The sequence below is a fragment of the Oreochromis aureus genome, linkage group 1 (genome assembly GCF_013358895.1).
Source record: "Oreochromis aureus strain Israel breed Guangdong linkage group 1, ZZ_aureus, whole genome shotgun sequence".
Taxonomy (NCBI): domain Eukaryota; kingdom Metazoa; phylum Chordata; class Actinopteri; order Cichliformes; family Cichlidae; genus Oreochromis; species Oreochromis aureus.
The window spans coordinates 12,324,384-12,341,341 of record NC_052942.1 but is presented as its reverse complement, the minus strand read 5'-3'; the positions used below and the strand labels follow the sequence as shown (position 1 = coordinate 12,341,341).

Genomic DNA, 16,958 nt, shown 5'->3' with positions numbered 1-16,958 from the left:
ATATGGCTAAGAAACCCCTTATCAAAACTTTGAGTAGCTGAGTCAAAATTACGCAATGTAAAGTGTAATAAATGTTAAGCATTAAAATGAAAGCATGAAGCATCAGATTTTTTTAATAACGTGCATAAATATTAATTTTCTCAAAGATGGAATAGTTGTGCAATCAGCTACTCGTGGCATCAATATACAATAACGGTTGCTTAATGAAGTGTAAATGTCATCTACTCGGTAGTGCAGGAAGAATTTAGAGTGTTGCCCATAAAGTATCATCTACAGCAAATAATTACCATGACGGAAGAAATTTTGAAATATTTGCAGGATGACAGTTGTGTAATAGAATTTTTAGTCCTTGTTGCTTTTAGTATGGGGCAATCCAGGCTTTGTTTATCTCTGACCTTTTCCACACTGATACTGTGGAGTTTGCAACTTTACTTACCAAGCTCTGATACAACTACTGAAGTGTCAGCACTGAAAACGTATACCAGTACTCCCCATGATGAGGAGTGAATTTTAATTACTTAGTAAGCAGGTAATACTTTGTGTAATTGATGCACAACATACACACTTAGTCTTTCTTTTCCCCTCGTATTTTGATATATGTTTCAGCACAGCTTGTTTAAATGTCCTTGAGGTGTCCCAGATAACATTCAAGGAACTACGTTATTAGCATTCAGAGTAGGTTAGAAGCAGATATCTGAGCTGACCCAGAAGCCAAGGACCGCTGACAGGATTACAGGGTTGCTTGGCTTCAGCATGGGAAAGCAGCCAAAAGGAAGGTACCTTTGTGGGGGAAAAGAGACAACAGCAAACATGGATTATACAAAAGGTCACTGTCACTGACTCTGAACTATTGGAGTAGAATACACTAATGTGCAAAAGTCTTAAGCCACCCCTCATTTCTTTATATTTTACTTCCAAGGAGCCAGATATACTTGTTTTGGTGTGATTTTGAGCAATAGATCTCCAGGTTTTCTGAAGGTCTTTCATAGTTTTTCTTTGGGCACTGGCTACTTTTTATTCATTTTCAGTCTAGTCATTGTAACTAATCATTGTTAGAGGAATGTTTGTTTTTTAGTTAGCCACTTAACAGTGACCTATTCAGGCAGTAAAAAGTCACCTAACTAAAGGAATGAACCAGTTTTGTGGTTACACATAACAGATAACTTGGCAGAGATTTTTTTAAGTGTAATATCCTTAGATACTTTGTAAGTAGCAGTCTGTAAAAAAACAAACAAACACAAAACTTGTTTTCATTTCTTTTTAGAATTTATGAAAATGTTAAAGATAACAGTGTACAATACATAAAATAGTACTTTTTGCACCAACAACATGATTTCCAAGAGCTATTAGCTGAAAACTTGGAATATCTCAGTGAGTCCTTAAAAAAATCTGAGGAAACTGGACAAGAGGAGGACTAAATAAGCGGCAGGCCTAAAAAAAAAATTATCTGCATGTTGTACAATATCTGAAAGCCATGTTTTTAAGAAATAGGGAGGAAAAATCCAGTAAAGACCTGACATAGGACTTGAGAGATGCATCTGGCCCTTCTACTGTTAACTGAAGTCTCATCAGAAATGATCCCAATGAAAGGGTGGCTGTCAAGAAGCCATTCTTTAGGAAGGGAAATAGGGAGAAACGGCCAGGTTATGCCAAATTACACAAGAACTCTACTGAAAATCAGTGTCAACGGGTCTAATGGAGTTATGTATCTAAATTTGGACATTTTTAGTTCAAATCAGTATCACTATGTACAGAGGGGGTCAGAAGAGAGGTGAGTGTCTACAGCAACACACAGAGGAACACTGTCAGTTATGGATTGGCCTCCCCAGAGCCCAGAACTCAACATTATTGAAGTAGTGTTGGATCATCTTGACAAAGAACTGAACAAAAGGCAGCCAATGTCCAAAGTAGAGCTCTGAATGTTCTTCAAGAAGCCTGGAGGACTATTCCTGAAGACTACTTTAAGAAATAACAAGAAAGCTTGCCTAAGAGAGTTCAGGCTGTGTTGAAGAGTAAAGGCGCATACAAAATATCGGCTTACCAGGGTCATACAATTAAAACTATCAAGTACCTTAGGCTTGATTTAGATTTCTGTGGGAAACCTGCATCCTAACTTTCTTAGTAACCGGAAACTCCTTTTATCTGCACGTCAGGTTAAATACAAGGTTGTGACGTAGGGTTAAAATGGGGTTCTGGTAGATCTGATGTAGAAGTATAGTTCACATGTTGCTGTGCCATTGTTAATGATGCTGTTTGTCATCACTGAAGGAAGCATACAATGCTAAACACATTCTTTATGACCCTCTGACACTTCCTGTTGCATCCCCAATAGATTTCCAGAATGTTTTGCATTTTATAGTGTAATTAAGGTATCAACTTACCTTTGCTCTGACAGCTCATAATATTTCTTTCCAATCAATCAGCAAGCTATTTAGACTGCAAATGCAAATTGATCACGCCATCTATTCTCATCACCTGTCCTCCACTTTGCCTACACGAGGTTAAACATTTGAAACCCTACACTGTGATCTGCTTTTCACTGGCTGACACATGATAGCTGTAGCTGAGGGAAAGACGGGGAAATTCCTGAGGAAAATCTCATGCAAAACAGCCAGTGTCAGATAGATTGTGGCTTAAGATTTATTTTCCAACAAGACAGCGATGCTTATCACAAGATAAAATGCAGCGTGGAATTTCTTCAGAACAAGATTGTGAAAGACCTTGATAACTGAGCTCAGACCTGAGTCGTGATGGAAAACCTTTGTAGTGGCTCAAAAACGGTTTTAGAGATACCACTCATTCACTTTGATTGAGCTCTAGTAAATCTGTGTAAAGCTGTTTGCTTAATATACGTGTCGCGTTCTCTCTCAGGCGGTCGTGTCAAAATTCTTATTGACTCAAGCAAATGGCAAAGAAATGTGTATCTCAGAATGCTTTTTCCCCCCCTTTAAGTGTCTCGATCAGTGCTGCTGGCATTAGTAACACTTAAATCCCACTTAAGCTCATGCATTGTTCCAGCGACTGAAGACACAGTCAAACATAAAGACCAAATGCTAATTTTAAATCATTTAACAACTCGTGGTGTAATTTCTAAACCCTTCTCTAGAGAACGCTGGGAAGGCTATATCCTGCAGATCATGAAAGGCCGCTCATTCATTTGCCCTGCCTTGATTTACATCCTGCCACGACCAGCTGCCAGAGCCATTTTGTGCTGGAGTGTTTGGAGAGCTTAGGGGGGGTGGGGAGAGGGTGCTGTTGAAGGCGTTTTAGAAAAGGTCTGGGTTCTTTTAATGTGACAGAAATCTGAACTGGAGAACCTCTCTTTACACAACACACACACACACACACACACACACACACACACACACACACAAATGACATTTGCAGTTGGATCTTGCCTGGACCCAACAGTCATGCTTTCGAGCCATAGATTGAAGGAAGAGACTTGTAGCCAAGTGTCAGCAGGTTCCTGTAAACATATATAAATGCCTTATACACTCACTGCTTTATGCCAGAGGCAGCAAGAGAAAAATGAGGTCTGAACTGTGACTTGAACTGAACTCTGTGTGTGTGTGTGTGTGTGTGTGTGTGTGGGAGGGGAAAAGATTGTAAGCCAGGGATGGTTATACCATTGAAAAGAGGAAATGAGGGTGAGGGTGAAGGAGAGAGGGAAAATAGGGTGAGCAAGAGAGGTTTCCTAAGCTAATAAAATGTTCGGAGGGATGGAAGCTGCCAGCCAGCATTCCTGTGCCATTAGATAAGTTAGCTCACTGCAGCCTCCAGTTTCTCTGCAGTGCTGAAGTGGCAAGCTGAGGTCACCAGCAGAGAGAGGGGGGATGGTGTGGGCAATAAATTCAGAGTGTGTTTGTGCACAGTCGTTGCTCCTGAACCACTGTAGCCGTTTGGTTGATGATTCACTTCTGAATTTATGGGTCAAATCTTCGGATTATCCTTCGTTTGCCTCCCGTCACAGCGTCCATTTAAAATGACCTTCAGCAGGAGCCGCCGTGTGGAATGTGGCTTGAATTAATATGAAACGTACTCCCGCAGTTAAACATCCACGTACAAGGATTTTAGTTAATGCAGTCTTGAACGAATCTTAATTTTGTCTCTAATGTTAGAATCTCTCATTTTAGACTGTAAAACATGAGTTCAGGTGTCACACTTGGCACAAGTGGGATTGTGTAGCTCACACCGAATGCTACAATATTCACATGAGCCAAATAGGCAACGCAGAAGCTTCTAAGTGTGACAGATTGCTGCAATGCCACTGAAGTCAAGAAGCTTTCCTTGCGCATTCATGTACAGTCTGTCAGAATGAGCCATCCTCACTGAAATTGGTTGAGCCCAGGAGCTTGTTGCTTGTTTTTCATAAGCTGTGGTACTGCCTCTGCATTCTCTCCAAGGTTGTAAATTTTTGGGCTACAAAGCGAGATAGAAGTTTTGCCGAAAATATTTGCATCTAAGTAATTGTCCCTCAGGGAACACTGTTGTACTTTGAGATGGCTTATTTAAATCGAATGGGTGTTGTGTGAGTATTTCCCGGTAAAATCTATGCGATCGTTCTCAGCGAGACCTGCTGCAAGTGTCTATTTTTACAGGTTTTACAATACCGACTGCAGCTGAGTCTGTTCCAAGTCATTTAGAAGATATCAGTCAGTCTTGCCCCCACGGCTTTACTGTGTGAAGAAGATTAAAAAAAGGATCTTTGAATTGTAAAACTGTCTTCCATATGACACCCTTTAGCGAAGATTAACACACAGTGCATTATGGCTGTAGCATCATTTTCCTTACACTTTGCCGTTATGTAGGGATTTCACAGTAAAATATTCTGTTTGATAAATGAGCTGTATTTTATCCACTTCCTTTAATGTATTCTAATAGGTGGTGTAAGATAAGTAAATCTTTGATTCTTTGTTTTACAGGCATGCTCGTGGTCAATGTTACTTGGAGAAACAAGACGTATGTGGGCACCCTGTTGGACTGTACACGGCATGACTGGGCTCCCCCAAGGTAAGATGCATGGCTCTATGCAATTCTTTATTATTATTATTATTATTATTATTATTGGAGAAAGCAGGGTTTGCATACTATTACATTTACTCGCCAACATTTGGTGCTCGGCCTCTTAACCTTGTCATATTCTGTTTGATATAAATGTGCTGTAGCAGTGTCGGGCTTGAGGATATAAAGCCTAATGCATCAACTTGCCACTGGACCTACAGAATAGATGTTAGTCCTTACGTTGAGCCTGGAGAAATGGGATTCATTGGCAAACAGCTGATGTCCCAGGAGACAGTAGTAGAAGATACAAAGATATTCTAATTAGCCAGATTGCAGAATCCACTCAGTGAACTGACAGCTTTTCCTCAATGCTGTAACATTCTTTATCACAACGGCTGCAATTTCTTAGATCACTGTTATGTGGGTGGTAGCATGAGGTGTTGTTGTAATTTCTGGGTATTTGCCTTTGTTATGCAAAATACACAGTGTGTGGATTGTGCCAGGCGCATTCGCTTTCATTTGAAACACCTGCACTGTATCTAAATGTAAATATAAATCTATATTTGAAATGCATGGTTAAGTGCAACAGAAAAAAATCAAATGAAATCAAGGATAAACCAGTGCTAATGGAAAACAAGAAGAGGCTGTATAACACTAATGTATCACAGTATATTACAATAATGCTCAGTACATGATGTTTGCTGGGCTGCATTTGGACTGAGATAATCTTGCATTTGCAGCACAACCACATTAGGGACGAGCCATGAATAAATCAGAAAGCCTTTAACAGACTGAATGTAAACTTGGGTTTGTAATGTGTCTAAACTCCAGTATCAGTCAGTCTACCGATATATTCACATCCCCTGCTGAGGTTGAAATTTTTTTGGAGAGACTTGCAGGGGAAGCTGTGAGTCACACCAGCCCTGTGTCTGACTTTGTCACAGACTGCTAACCTTCACTGCCGTGCTGAAGATAATTGCATTACTGTTTTGGAGAGATAAGGCCAAACTGCTATTTTAAGTATTTGAATGACTGCGTGTTTTGATTACAAAGCAGCTCGGATGTTCATGGCTGTCTTTTCCAATGATGCTTACATGTCTTTCATTAGGAATGTCATGTGGCTTTGTTTAAAGTGCTTACTCACTTGTTCAGCACCAAATATCAAGTTTATTATGTTACAAGAGGAAAAAGAGAGGGACAATAGTGTATCTATTTTAGTATGAGTGACAGTGTTTATTCTTTAACTTAAACTCTCCGCCATTGTTGTACGTGCCATTTAAAGTTATTACCGATGGGACGACTTTTTTGTTTTCTGAGTGTTCTGTGAGATAACGTAGCAGTATGGCACATTATGTGGCACACCAACACAGACAACCTTGTGTATGACATTGCAAGAGAAAATATAAACAAGTCATCCTCACAGTAGTTTTAATATTGGTCTTGCTAAGCACAACCCTACAGCTTGTTTGTGGAGAGATTAAACCCCCCCCCAAAAAAGACAGCTTTAAAACCATTGCTTTAAAGGTCCTTAGAGAGCATTACAGTTGCCAGAAACTGACCCTTTTTTCCTAGTAATGAGGGCAACAGCGATTTGCCTTCCAGACACAAGTGCATTTATCATAAAATCATTTGTGACATTTTAATTACACACGGGTGATTTCCATTAAGCAAAAACAACTGACTGCACCGCTGATGAGATTTGTCATTTTTCTTGACACGCTGTTCCTGTCATAAAGCCAATTATATTTAGAGTAATTTAATGGTGTGAAATAATAAAATGAAAGTTGAATGAGGTATTGATTGAAGTAGTATTATTAGGTTTCCACAATGTTAATTTTAAAAAATCATTAGTCGAATTTCCTTTATATTATGTACCATAATGTTGATAATTGGCACTTGACAATACAAATCTAAATGAGATCTTTTAACACTGTTGCAGGTTTTGTGAATCCCCTACAAGTGATCTGGAGATGAGGAATGGTCGTGGTCGGGGTAAACGAATGAGACCGAATAGCAACACTCCTCTCAACGAAAACAGCAACTCATCAGACAGCAAGGGTACCACCAATAATAAGACACGCGCAGCCTCTAACAGCAAGGGTCGGAGGGGCAGTCAGACACCATCAGAGCGCCGTACCCCACCAAACAGCAACACCGAGGACATCAAGGCCAGTCCCTCTTCGGCCGGAAAACGAAAGACCAAGCCAACCTCAGACATGGAACCCAATTCCAGTTCAGAGGACACAAAAGGCAACAAACGCATGCGGACAAACTCCAACAGTGGAGGGGTGGGACCTACAGGCCTTCCTATCCCTTCTATTAAGACTGAGCCACTTGCACCTCCCCTTGATCGTAGCTGCCCTTCCCCGGTTCTTATTGACTGCCCACACCCAAACTGCAACAAAAAGTACAAGCACATTAATGGTCTCAAGTACCACCAAGCCCGCGCTCACAATGATGACGACATTAAGTTGGACTTAGATGGTGACAGCGAATATGGGGAGGACTCAACTCTCCACCCTGAACCAGGAAACTGTAATGGAGCATCTATCTCTCAGAAAGGATGCCTGTCTCCAGCACGTTCAGCCACTCCAAAAGGCAGGAACTTTGATGCTCAAAGTCCTTCTCCATCTCCTGGCAAGTTTGGTTCAAAACAGAATAAAAAGAAAATTGCTGAAACGGATGCTGAAACAGGCGGTACACCGATGGATGGGTGTGAGGATGGGCCATGCCTCACAGATGAGGCTAGTAATGATGGTATAGATGATAAGAGAGGATCAGAAAAGTCTAAAAAGGCTAACACAAGTGCAAAAACAGATAAGATGGCACAGAAAAACTTGAAGTCACCACGGCCAATTGGCCCTGGCCCAACAGCAACCCAGCAGATTTACTCTTTTCCTCCTGGAAACCCAAATTCTTCCCCGGGGCTTACCCCAATGATGCAAGGAATCCCTAAAAGTCCCCAAATGAAAGGCGCACAGCCTAAACCCCCTGCCATTGGAGATCCTGCCTCCAGTAGCTCCAAAGACAAGAAGAAGAAAGACAAAAAGAAAAAAGATGGTGGAAAGGAAGCTGATAGCCCCAAGCCTCCAGGAAAGGGAGGAAAACTGGAGGAAGGAAAGCTTCCATACTCAGAACCTTGCGATCAGGGGAATAAGGGGGAAGGGCTTCTTAACGGCTCGTCAGAAACTCATCAAAGTCGCTTGGCCAGTATAAAGGCTGAAGCCGACAAGATTTACAGCTTTTCTGACAACGCCCCAAGCCCATCCATTGGTGTTGCCAGTCGAATAGATGGTAGCGGGATGCCACAGACTCTCACGCCACTTCACGTGGTGAACCAGAATGGTGCTGACAACTCTTCAGTCAAAACCAACAGCCCAGCATATTCAGACATTTCAGATGCTGGTGAAGATGGTGAAGGGAAACTAGAAGCTGTTAAAGTCAGGACAGAGGACCAAGCCATCAGGGAAAGTGTCAAAAAGGCACTGTTTCCAAATCAGACACCCAACAAAGATTCTCCTTACTATCCCGGGTATGACACTTATTACTCTCCCAATTATGTCAACCCCAGTCCTGGTGGGCCCAATCCAGGTACAACAGCTGCCGAAGGTCAGGTAAAGATTAAAAGGGATGATGAGCAGGATCAAGTTGAGGAAAAAGTCAAGGTTGAGGTTCATGAAGATCGCAAACCTGACAGCACTGCTCCTGCACAACAGCAGCAGCAACCCTCAGTCATCCAACAGCGATCTAACATGTACATGCAGCCTCTTTACTACAACCAGTATGCTTACGTCCCTCCGTATGCATACCATCCTGATCAAGCCTACCTGATGAGCACCAACCCAGCCTACCGGCAACAGTATGAGGAACGCCAGCGACAGATGGCTGAGCAGCATCGTGCTGCTGAGAAGAAGTCAGATGTGGCCATGAAAGAGCGAGAATCTTCCATGAAGGATGAGTGGAAACAAAAAAGCCTGATGCCGCCGAGCCTCTCCAAAACCCCAAGTCAGTCAGACCTTGGAAAGGTGCAGCAGCAACCAAGCAAATCCAGGGATTCCCCCTCTGAGCCCACTTCCAAACCCATGGGAACCATAAAGGGGGAGGACTCAAAGTCCCAACAACCTGAGGGACTAAAGATGAAGCTGACTGAAGGAGGCCACCATGGAAAGGAAGATCCCAAGCAAGCACTTGAATCCAGAGGTCAGGCAGGGCTGGAGCAGGCCATGTGGTTCAGACAGGTAAGTAGCAGTCCAGTTTAACAGTGCTAGAATATGTTTGTAAAGCTGTTGTGATAATGCTTTGTGAGGTATACACCACTCTAGTATGGTGATAGTGATTTTAGATGACTTGGAGCTTCTTTTCTGCCCTTAGCAGTACCCTGAGAGCCAGAAGTCTCAAGCAGAAGATGAGCACCAGCAACAACATGCTCGATGGAAAGACCGGGAACATGATCGTAAATTGAAGGATGAAAGGCCCAGACCCAAGGACAGTCAAAGTGGGCCCAAGGAGGACAGCAAAGAGAGCAGTGATCCCAGAATCACTTCTGAAGATCATCGTGCTATGAGCAAGGACTCTCGTTCTAATCCCCACATGCAGTTCTCATCACCACTAGCACAGCACCAAGGCTACATGCCCTACATGCATGGTTACCCCTACGGACAAGGCTATGACCCCAACCACCCCGGATACAGGGGAATGCCTTCGGTCATGATGCAGAATTACCCAGGTATGACCTTGGATTTCTTCCAAATACAAGCAATTATGAAATGTAGCAAGAAAAAATGAGAATTTTTGCTCTTTTACTTTTTGATAATGCAGTGTATGTAAAGATTCATTTGGGCAGCCTGTTGGAACTGAGTTTATCATTGTTGGCTGAATCTGTGAGGGTTTTCTGATTAGTTGATTCTTCTTCTTTTCCATCATAAAAACAGCACTTTTTGTGTTGTTTCAGTAGTAATTGTGGTAATATTTAATAGCTTCATGAAATAATTGCAATCCTTTGGTACAGTTTGTTAGAAATGAAGCATGGCAATGGAGCAATTTTCAAGGCAATTACATGATTTAAGTCGAAGAATGATTGTACTCCCTAAGAGGCTATCAGTAAAATTACATGTGTTGAAAATGGTGTAGAGTGGGGAAAAATTGCATTGAAAAATCCTGCAAAATGAAGTTTTGCAGGATTGCTTGCACTTATAAATACTAGTAGCATGGTTGAATTTGTGTTAATCCACACATTCCTGGAGGATCTGATGTAAATAGCCCAAATATTATAGTCTTTATGTAGAGTAAATGATAGTAGTGTTTTTATACCAACGTGGATGTCAGTGAAGAGTACGGATGGGAATTGATAAGAATTTAGCGATTCTGATTCTATTATTGATTGTCTTTTGGATTCTCATTCGCTCTGTTTTTAGAGTCGCCACCAAAATGTAAATGTATTGCATGCTGTGGGTCAAATGTTTGTGCGTTTTTGTTGAAGGTTTTACCCTCGTTGCTGTGATCAGTGTTGGAGTCGTGACTCAAAGTCATTATTACACATATTACACAGAACACCTTTCTTAAAAGTAATGCACTACATTACTTAATTACTCCCAGAGAAAAAGTAATTTGTTATACTAGTTGTTATAGCTGTAATGTAACAACTAGTAAAACAAATTACTTTTTCTATTAAATGGTGATTATAAAACGGTGGGTTTCAGCTATTACTCTGTAAAATAGCTGAAACCCACCGTTTTATAATCACCATTTAACAATATAAACCTGAGGCTACGACCCCACACACCAATGAGAACGTATATCTCTAAGACCTTTCTCTTAGTAGAAAACAAAGCTGACCGCAGAGAGCAAAGAGGAAAACCAGCACAAAAAAGCAATCACCACACTGATTCTGCTTTAGCAAGTGCAAGAACCAATAATCAATAGGGGATAGCCAGACTAACAATTCTAAGGAATTGGACTACTGAGAACCAGTTTTCTACGAAAACCGGTTCTCGATTCCCATCCCTAGTGAAGAGATATGTGAGTTGTGCAACTAAGTGGTTAGTTACCAATGTGTATCATAGGCCACTGTTACTTCACCTATTGCACTGTAATCTTAACAGTATTTATCTTCATTTTGTATTCGATATGAACCTGAATATGTGGATCACTAATGTTCTTCGTCAATCTCAGGGTCTTATCTACCTGGAGGTTATCCCTTTTCCCCATATGGGAGTAAAATTGCCGGAGCCGAGGAAGGCAGTGACAAATCTCGTGCTAGCCCTACTGTCACCAAAACGGCAACAGACTCGAAAGCCCTGGACAACCTACATCTGCATACCAGCCAGTACAAGAGCAAATCCCCCACAGTAGGTGATAAGCCACCCCACGACAGGGAAAGAGAGCAGGACAGGGGAACTTCGGGAGACAGGGATCGGGACAGGGAGCGTGAGAGGGAAAGGGAGCGAGATGTGGACCGACCGCGATCCTCACCCTCCCAGCGGATCATGCCCTCTCACCACCACCTGGGATATCCCCTGCAATATGACCTGTCCTACGCCACAGGTAAATCAGTCATCCCATTTCACTGTAGACTGTGCACTGTTCCAGATGCAGCAGACTGTTAGAGTAAATTAAACATGTGACCATCAGGTCTACTAAAAACGAGCATAAGAAGGAAATATACTTTAACTGCTTGTCAGCCATCAAGCAGCAACCCCTTCCCTGTACCCACCACCAGCAACTGACAGGGAGGCAAAACACAAGCCTACTGAGAGCAGCATTTTCAAACAAATGCATGTGGCAGATAATGTGTGTCACACAAACAGTCACACAGCAGCTCATCTTAAAAATGCTCAGGCAGCAAGTTAGGAGTACATGCAGAGATGTAGAATGTCCTTTAAAAGTAAAACTGTATGTTTCTTTGTCATGGCTTTATATGTCATAGCTTTCGGAAAGATGCAGTAACCTGTAAAAAAACAAAAAACAAAGCCCTCACTTCTCTGTTGCAATCTAGTCAAATATGCAGCACAGCTTTTAGCCTCTCAGCTCATCCATTCCTAAGTAGGTCCTCTGAGGACAACTGGATCATGGTGTTGATAATAGAGATGTTGAATGAGCCCAAGACACAAGTCCACTGCAGACTGCACTGACATCTAGTGGCAGCTCAGTCAAATTACAGTGAATTTGACAAATGCCTCTGTGTTGCCTGTATTAACATTAAATGCAGTTTTCACAAAAGGTTTTGATGTTAAATGTTTGTATCAAGCTTCTTAAGGATGTAGTCACTGTTAAATTGTATCACATCTAACTCATAGGTGTTTCTGCTATTTTGTCCACCTCGCTTATATAAATAAGATACCCAATGCATAATGCACTGGAGTTAAACGGCACCACAAATTACAGCCTTTGTCATCAGCAAAACCTCAAGCAGAACTGAGTTACAGATTCATGTAAAATATTTTCTCCACACACTTTTTTTTTATTGTAACATGTGTAAATAAATAATTCTTTTCTTTGTGTCCTTCACAGGAAAACCTGACCGTCACACCTCAACCCTGCAAAGATTCATATGACTGGATCACATGAGAACAAGATCCTCCCGGGTGTTACCTTTTAGACATCAGTTGAATGGTGTTTCTATCTATATTTTTTAGTTCTTCTGTCCCAAGGAAAGGCAGACTGTTGTTGCTGTTGTTGTTGTTTTTTTTCTCCCTCCCCCCTCCTCTCGTTAAAGACCCCAAATTCTCCAAACCCTGGTCTGTACCAGAACTGATAATATAACCCAGGTTCAAAGCCATCACTCTGCCCTGTCACGCAGAGGAAACACCAACCCGCTGATTATCTAGTCTTTGCACTGTCAACAAATGCAATGCAAAAAGAGACTATTGGACTGCCAGAACAGCTTTTTGTTGTTGTTTTTTGTTGTTGTTTTTTTTCCTCCTTGGACTGCATTGTTTCTTGTTTTGTTCTTGTTTTCTTTTTTTTGTCACACGCAGAAAGAAATTGGCAGGGGATTTTAGGAAGTTGGGTGGCTGATGGGAAAGAGGGGTCAAACTAAATTAAAGACTGTTTAAAAAGAAAGAAGAAAAAAAAAAAAGAAAAATGATTTAACGTTGAAATTGTTTTCAACTCTGTCTGGCTTCTCGTATGCCGTGAAACAACAGTATATCCTTAACTTGACAAATGTTTGGCTATATTTCGTGGGGAGAGGGAATATGGCAGCAGCTGCTTTCTTCAGAGACTTGAGAGCCTGAGACTGAAGTTTTTTTTGGTTTTTTGTTTTCAACTTTCCATCATCGTTTCCCCATCCTCCTCGAACCCTCACGTCGTGTTTCAGGGATGATGTCGTCACGTTCTGCGAAGGGACCGCGTACACCTCAACGGAGAATAAACACTATTCATGTTTCCTTCACTTCTGCTCCATATCATTGCGCTCATCTTTGAATGTGTCTGATGCTGGTATCGGTCCCGTCATCTTTTCCTCACACCGCAAAGGGGTCGCCTCTGTTTTTGCCACTCACTCAAACAGTGAAGCCACATTAGCGAGCAATCCGTTCACGGGACGCTCCGTCGTCACGCTCATCGGGCTGCTGGTGTGTGTTCTGGTGTTTTGTTTTTTTTGTTTTACTGTAAGATTGTGCTTCTTCAAGCTTGTCAAGTTTTGATTGTTTCCTGTAAACAATGTGAAAGTTCACCCATGTATTTTTCTGCTGTAATATAGACTTTTATCCTACTTTTATGTGCATAAATGTTTATATTTATCCCAGCACGCAACTGCTTAAAAAACTGTTAAATAGCTTTCACTGCTGCGTTTACCATTATGCGCTCAGATGGTCACTGTTGCTGTGGAGTTCCTGAACGTCTTGTGTGCTTCTTTATTTGCCCCCACAGGCTTTGCTTGACTTTAAACTTGGTTCACATCTCCACTCATCCTAACCGAGCAGTGCGCAGGTTGATTCATTGTAGACCTCTGAATTGCTGTCTTCCAGCTCCAAAATCGACAGTTCACAAGCTGTTTCCAGGACTTCTTCAAATTTCGCCGCTCTCCCCTTTAGGGTCATCTCCTGGTGCACTTCTGGGCTGCTTTCTGTAATGCTTCTGATTTTACAACATTTGACATTAGGACACCATGAATTCCTGTCTCAGTAAGGAGTTCTACTGTAGCATGCTGAGGTGGAAATAGCATAACCTGCTCTGGCACCCAGCGCAATCCCTTGTTGAGAAGATTTGGCTCCCTGCAGCTTTTTCTACTTCCCCCAAAATAAAAATCAAGTCAAAGGGTGACTATTTTAACACATCGGTGAAGACCGCACGGGCACAAGTCTGAGCAGGAAATAAAGAAATGAATAAAAGAATAAAAAGCAGCCATGCTAAAAGCCCTGTAGTGCTGTACAACAACATGACCTTGACGGGGAGATCAGGCAGAGTTTCACAGGTGAAGTCTTCAAACTCTGTGGTTGTACGTTGCAGTGACAACAAACTGGAAAAAAATCTAATGTCATTTTTAGGTTAATATGCAGTGTGAAAAGGCTTAAAATTTCTCTTGGTGCTTCGCTTGCTCATGTGGCTTCACCTTAACACATCCACCTCAGATTATTTTTTAGCTTGTTTTTATATATATATGTTTTTTTTAAACTAGCAGCTAGCTTTGGATTAGTCTAAAAGTGAGCAAATGAGTCTGATGCCTCAGACAGCAGTTTTAATTGTTACGTTGTTGCCTATGCTGGAAGGTCAGTTTATTAGCACATTAAACAGAAGAAAACTATTTTAAAAAATCCAGCTGTTACTCTTACAAACATGAACCAATCAGATTATCCAAAAAAAACAAAACAAAACAAAACAGGAAGTGTGAGCTAGTCAAGATGTGGAGCAACATGAACACCGTAAACTAAAGCGAAACGGGAGTCGGGCAGCTCAAAGCTGCCCAATCAGCTCTCTGCTTTCCTTTCAACCTCTTAACACGTGGTCCCTTTTTTTTCTTCTTTTTTTTTTTTAAAATTTGCAGACGTGTCCTCTTGTACCAGAGATCCCTCTTGGCTTTATAGTACAGTTCTCTTATACCTCAGGGGTTGTAAGTGAAATTCTATACACATGCTACTTGCATAGACTTGAGAGGGATTCTGTTTCTCTGTGTTGGGGGAGGGGCACATTATCCACTCTGGGCTGGATTTGATGTGCTGGTTCATTCAGGATAGGGCATTGTTAAAGGTTCAATGTGGGCTGTGGCTTATGAGCAGTCTTAATGTTCCTCTAAAGGATTATAATCTGAGTGGAATATTGACCATGTTGTCATTAAATTTAATTTTATTGACTTTTTTTTTTTTTCTTCCTTTTTGGGGAGGGGGGGTCTATACTTTTAATGTTCCTATTGTTGTCGTTTCTGTTTCTCTCAGTAAATACTCTACATGGTCAAATCCCTAAACCACCACTTAACGTTGTGTCTAACACCCTCTGACGTCGGATGTTAGCTGCTTGTTGAGACACTATTCAGTTACCAAACTGCATCGCTTCGTTCTGAGGTTCTTGGACATTCCAAGTAAATAAGTTGCCAGTGCCCCGTCTAATGGAGGCTTGCGAGGACGGTATATATTTTGACTTTTTACGCATTTTCAAGAAGAATGGCTGACATGAGTAAGCTGAATGTGGTGGTGTTTGACGTGTACTTAAATCTGTAAGGGTAATCTAGGCAGCTGTGATGTTGTCATTAAAAGTCAGTGGGTTTTTAGTACCAGCAGGCTGCATACAGTACATATAGTTTTATCAAACAATGGTTGTGACAAGTGCATTTGTTCTCTCTCTCTGAGAGTAGTAATGTTATCTCAGTAGTAAGCAAAGCCCAGTGAAAATCATATATACTAAAGTGTATGAAAAAGCCAGAAAAGTAATGTTTTGCTATCAACATATTGGAAAGTGCTTGGCTCTTGTATTTTGCAGGACTGTATTTGTTTCATGGTGAAGAGTATATTTATTGGCCAGCAGTTGTCTCAATTGGTGCCTAGTTGAACATTCTCCTGTGAAAATGCAGAGACACTCGCTCGTTTGTCCTTTCCCGACCCCGCCCACTGTCACGCAAACCCCCGCCAACCCAAACCCCATTCCCACAGCCCCCTTTTCCCAAAAGTACCACTTCTGGTGCTTGCAAGGATGTTTACAATGTCTTCATTTTCTTTCTGTGTGAGAAATTCAGATCTCTGTCCCCTCTCCTCATTTCTCCCTCCCTTCAGGAGTTTGTGTAAAGTGTACATTACCATGGTTCTTTTTTATACAATACTCTGTAACTTGCCTTTGTAAATTTGGGCTGGAAAAAAATAAATCTTTTTATGAGACAGTCTGTCTTGGAACCTTTTAATGGCTCATGCTTGGTGGGTGCTGTAGATTTAAGCTGATAATACAGTTAAAATGGTTTTATATTTATTGTTTGCTGCCCAGGGACAAGGTTGACTGTAACGCAGCGTTCCAGCAATATTCCTTGTCAACCTTAAAGTCACATCATCGGAACAGGTTTCCTTTTGTCATTTTTACCAAGTCTTATTCCAGATGAGAGTCAACCCAATAGGTCATGTAATATTTATATCCCATCACAAAACACAGAAAGTCCCCAGTATGTGTATGGCAAGTGTTTGAATTTGCACATAAATTGATTTTCCCATCCTGGGAGAAAGAAGTCTAAAAGCCTGAAAAACCTCTTAGCCTGCAGAAACTGCACCATGGCACACAGCCACATGAGCGCAGTGTCTCTAAAGAGACCACAGTCTGTCTCAGTGGGATCAAATGTCAGATTTTTGCCTCTTTCTGAGTTTTACAGCTGACTCGCTTGCACTGCATGCCTGAGGAGCATACATACATTTAACTGGAATATATGTTATGCTCCTCTGGGAAACGCTTGCGAGCTGTCAACAGTTGAGTCTGTTGAGAGCGTCACTTTACATATGTGCACACAGTGCTCAAACTTTATCTGCGTCTGGTGCGACATC

The 16,958-nt window shown here is 41.6% G+C and overlaps 1 protein-coding gene across 4 annotated transcripts in view; it reads left to right on the top strand.

Annotated features, from left to right (window-relative positions):
* LOC116323976 (zinc finger protein 609-like) overlaps positions 1–16,315 on the top strand; it is a 79,323-nt gene extending 63,008 nt beyond the window's left edge. For 3 of the 4 annotated variants that reach the window (XM_031744486.2, XM_031744484.2, XM_039608013.1), the window contains exons 4-8: positions 4,926–5,013; positions 6,944–9,242; positions 9,376–9,730; positions 11,176–11,547; positions 12,514–16,315. In XM_031744486.2, coding sequence (XP_031600346.2) covers positions 4,926–5,013; positions 6,944–9,242; positions 9,376–9,730; positions 11,176–11,547; positions 12,514–12,557 — 3,158 coding nt within the window. In that variant the 3' untranslated portion in view covers positions 12,558–16,315. The remainder of the gene's footprint in view (positions 1–4,925; positions 5,014–6,943; positions 9,243–9,375; positions 9,731–11,175; positions 11,548–12,513) is intronic. The other variant, XM_031744485.2, reaches the window with a different exon arrangement.
* Positions 16,316–16,958: the final 643 nt, after the last annotated feature.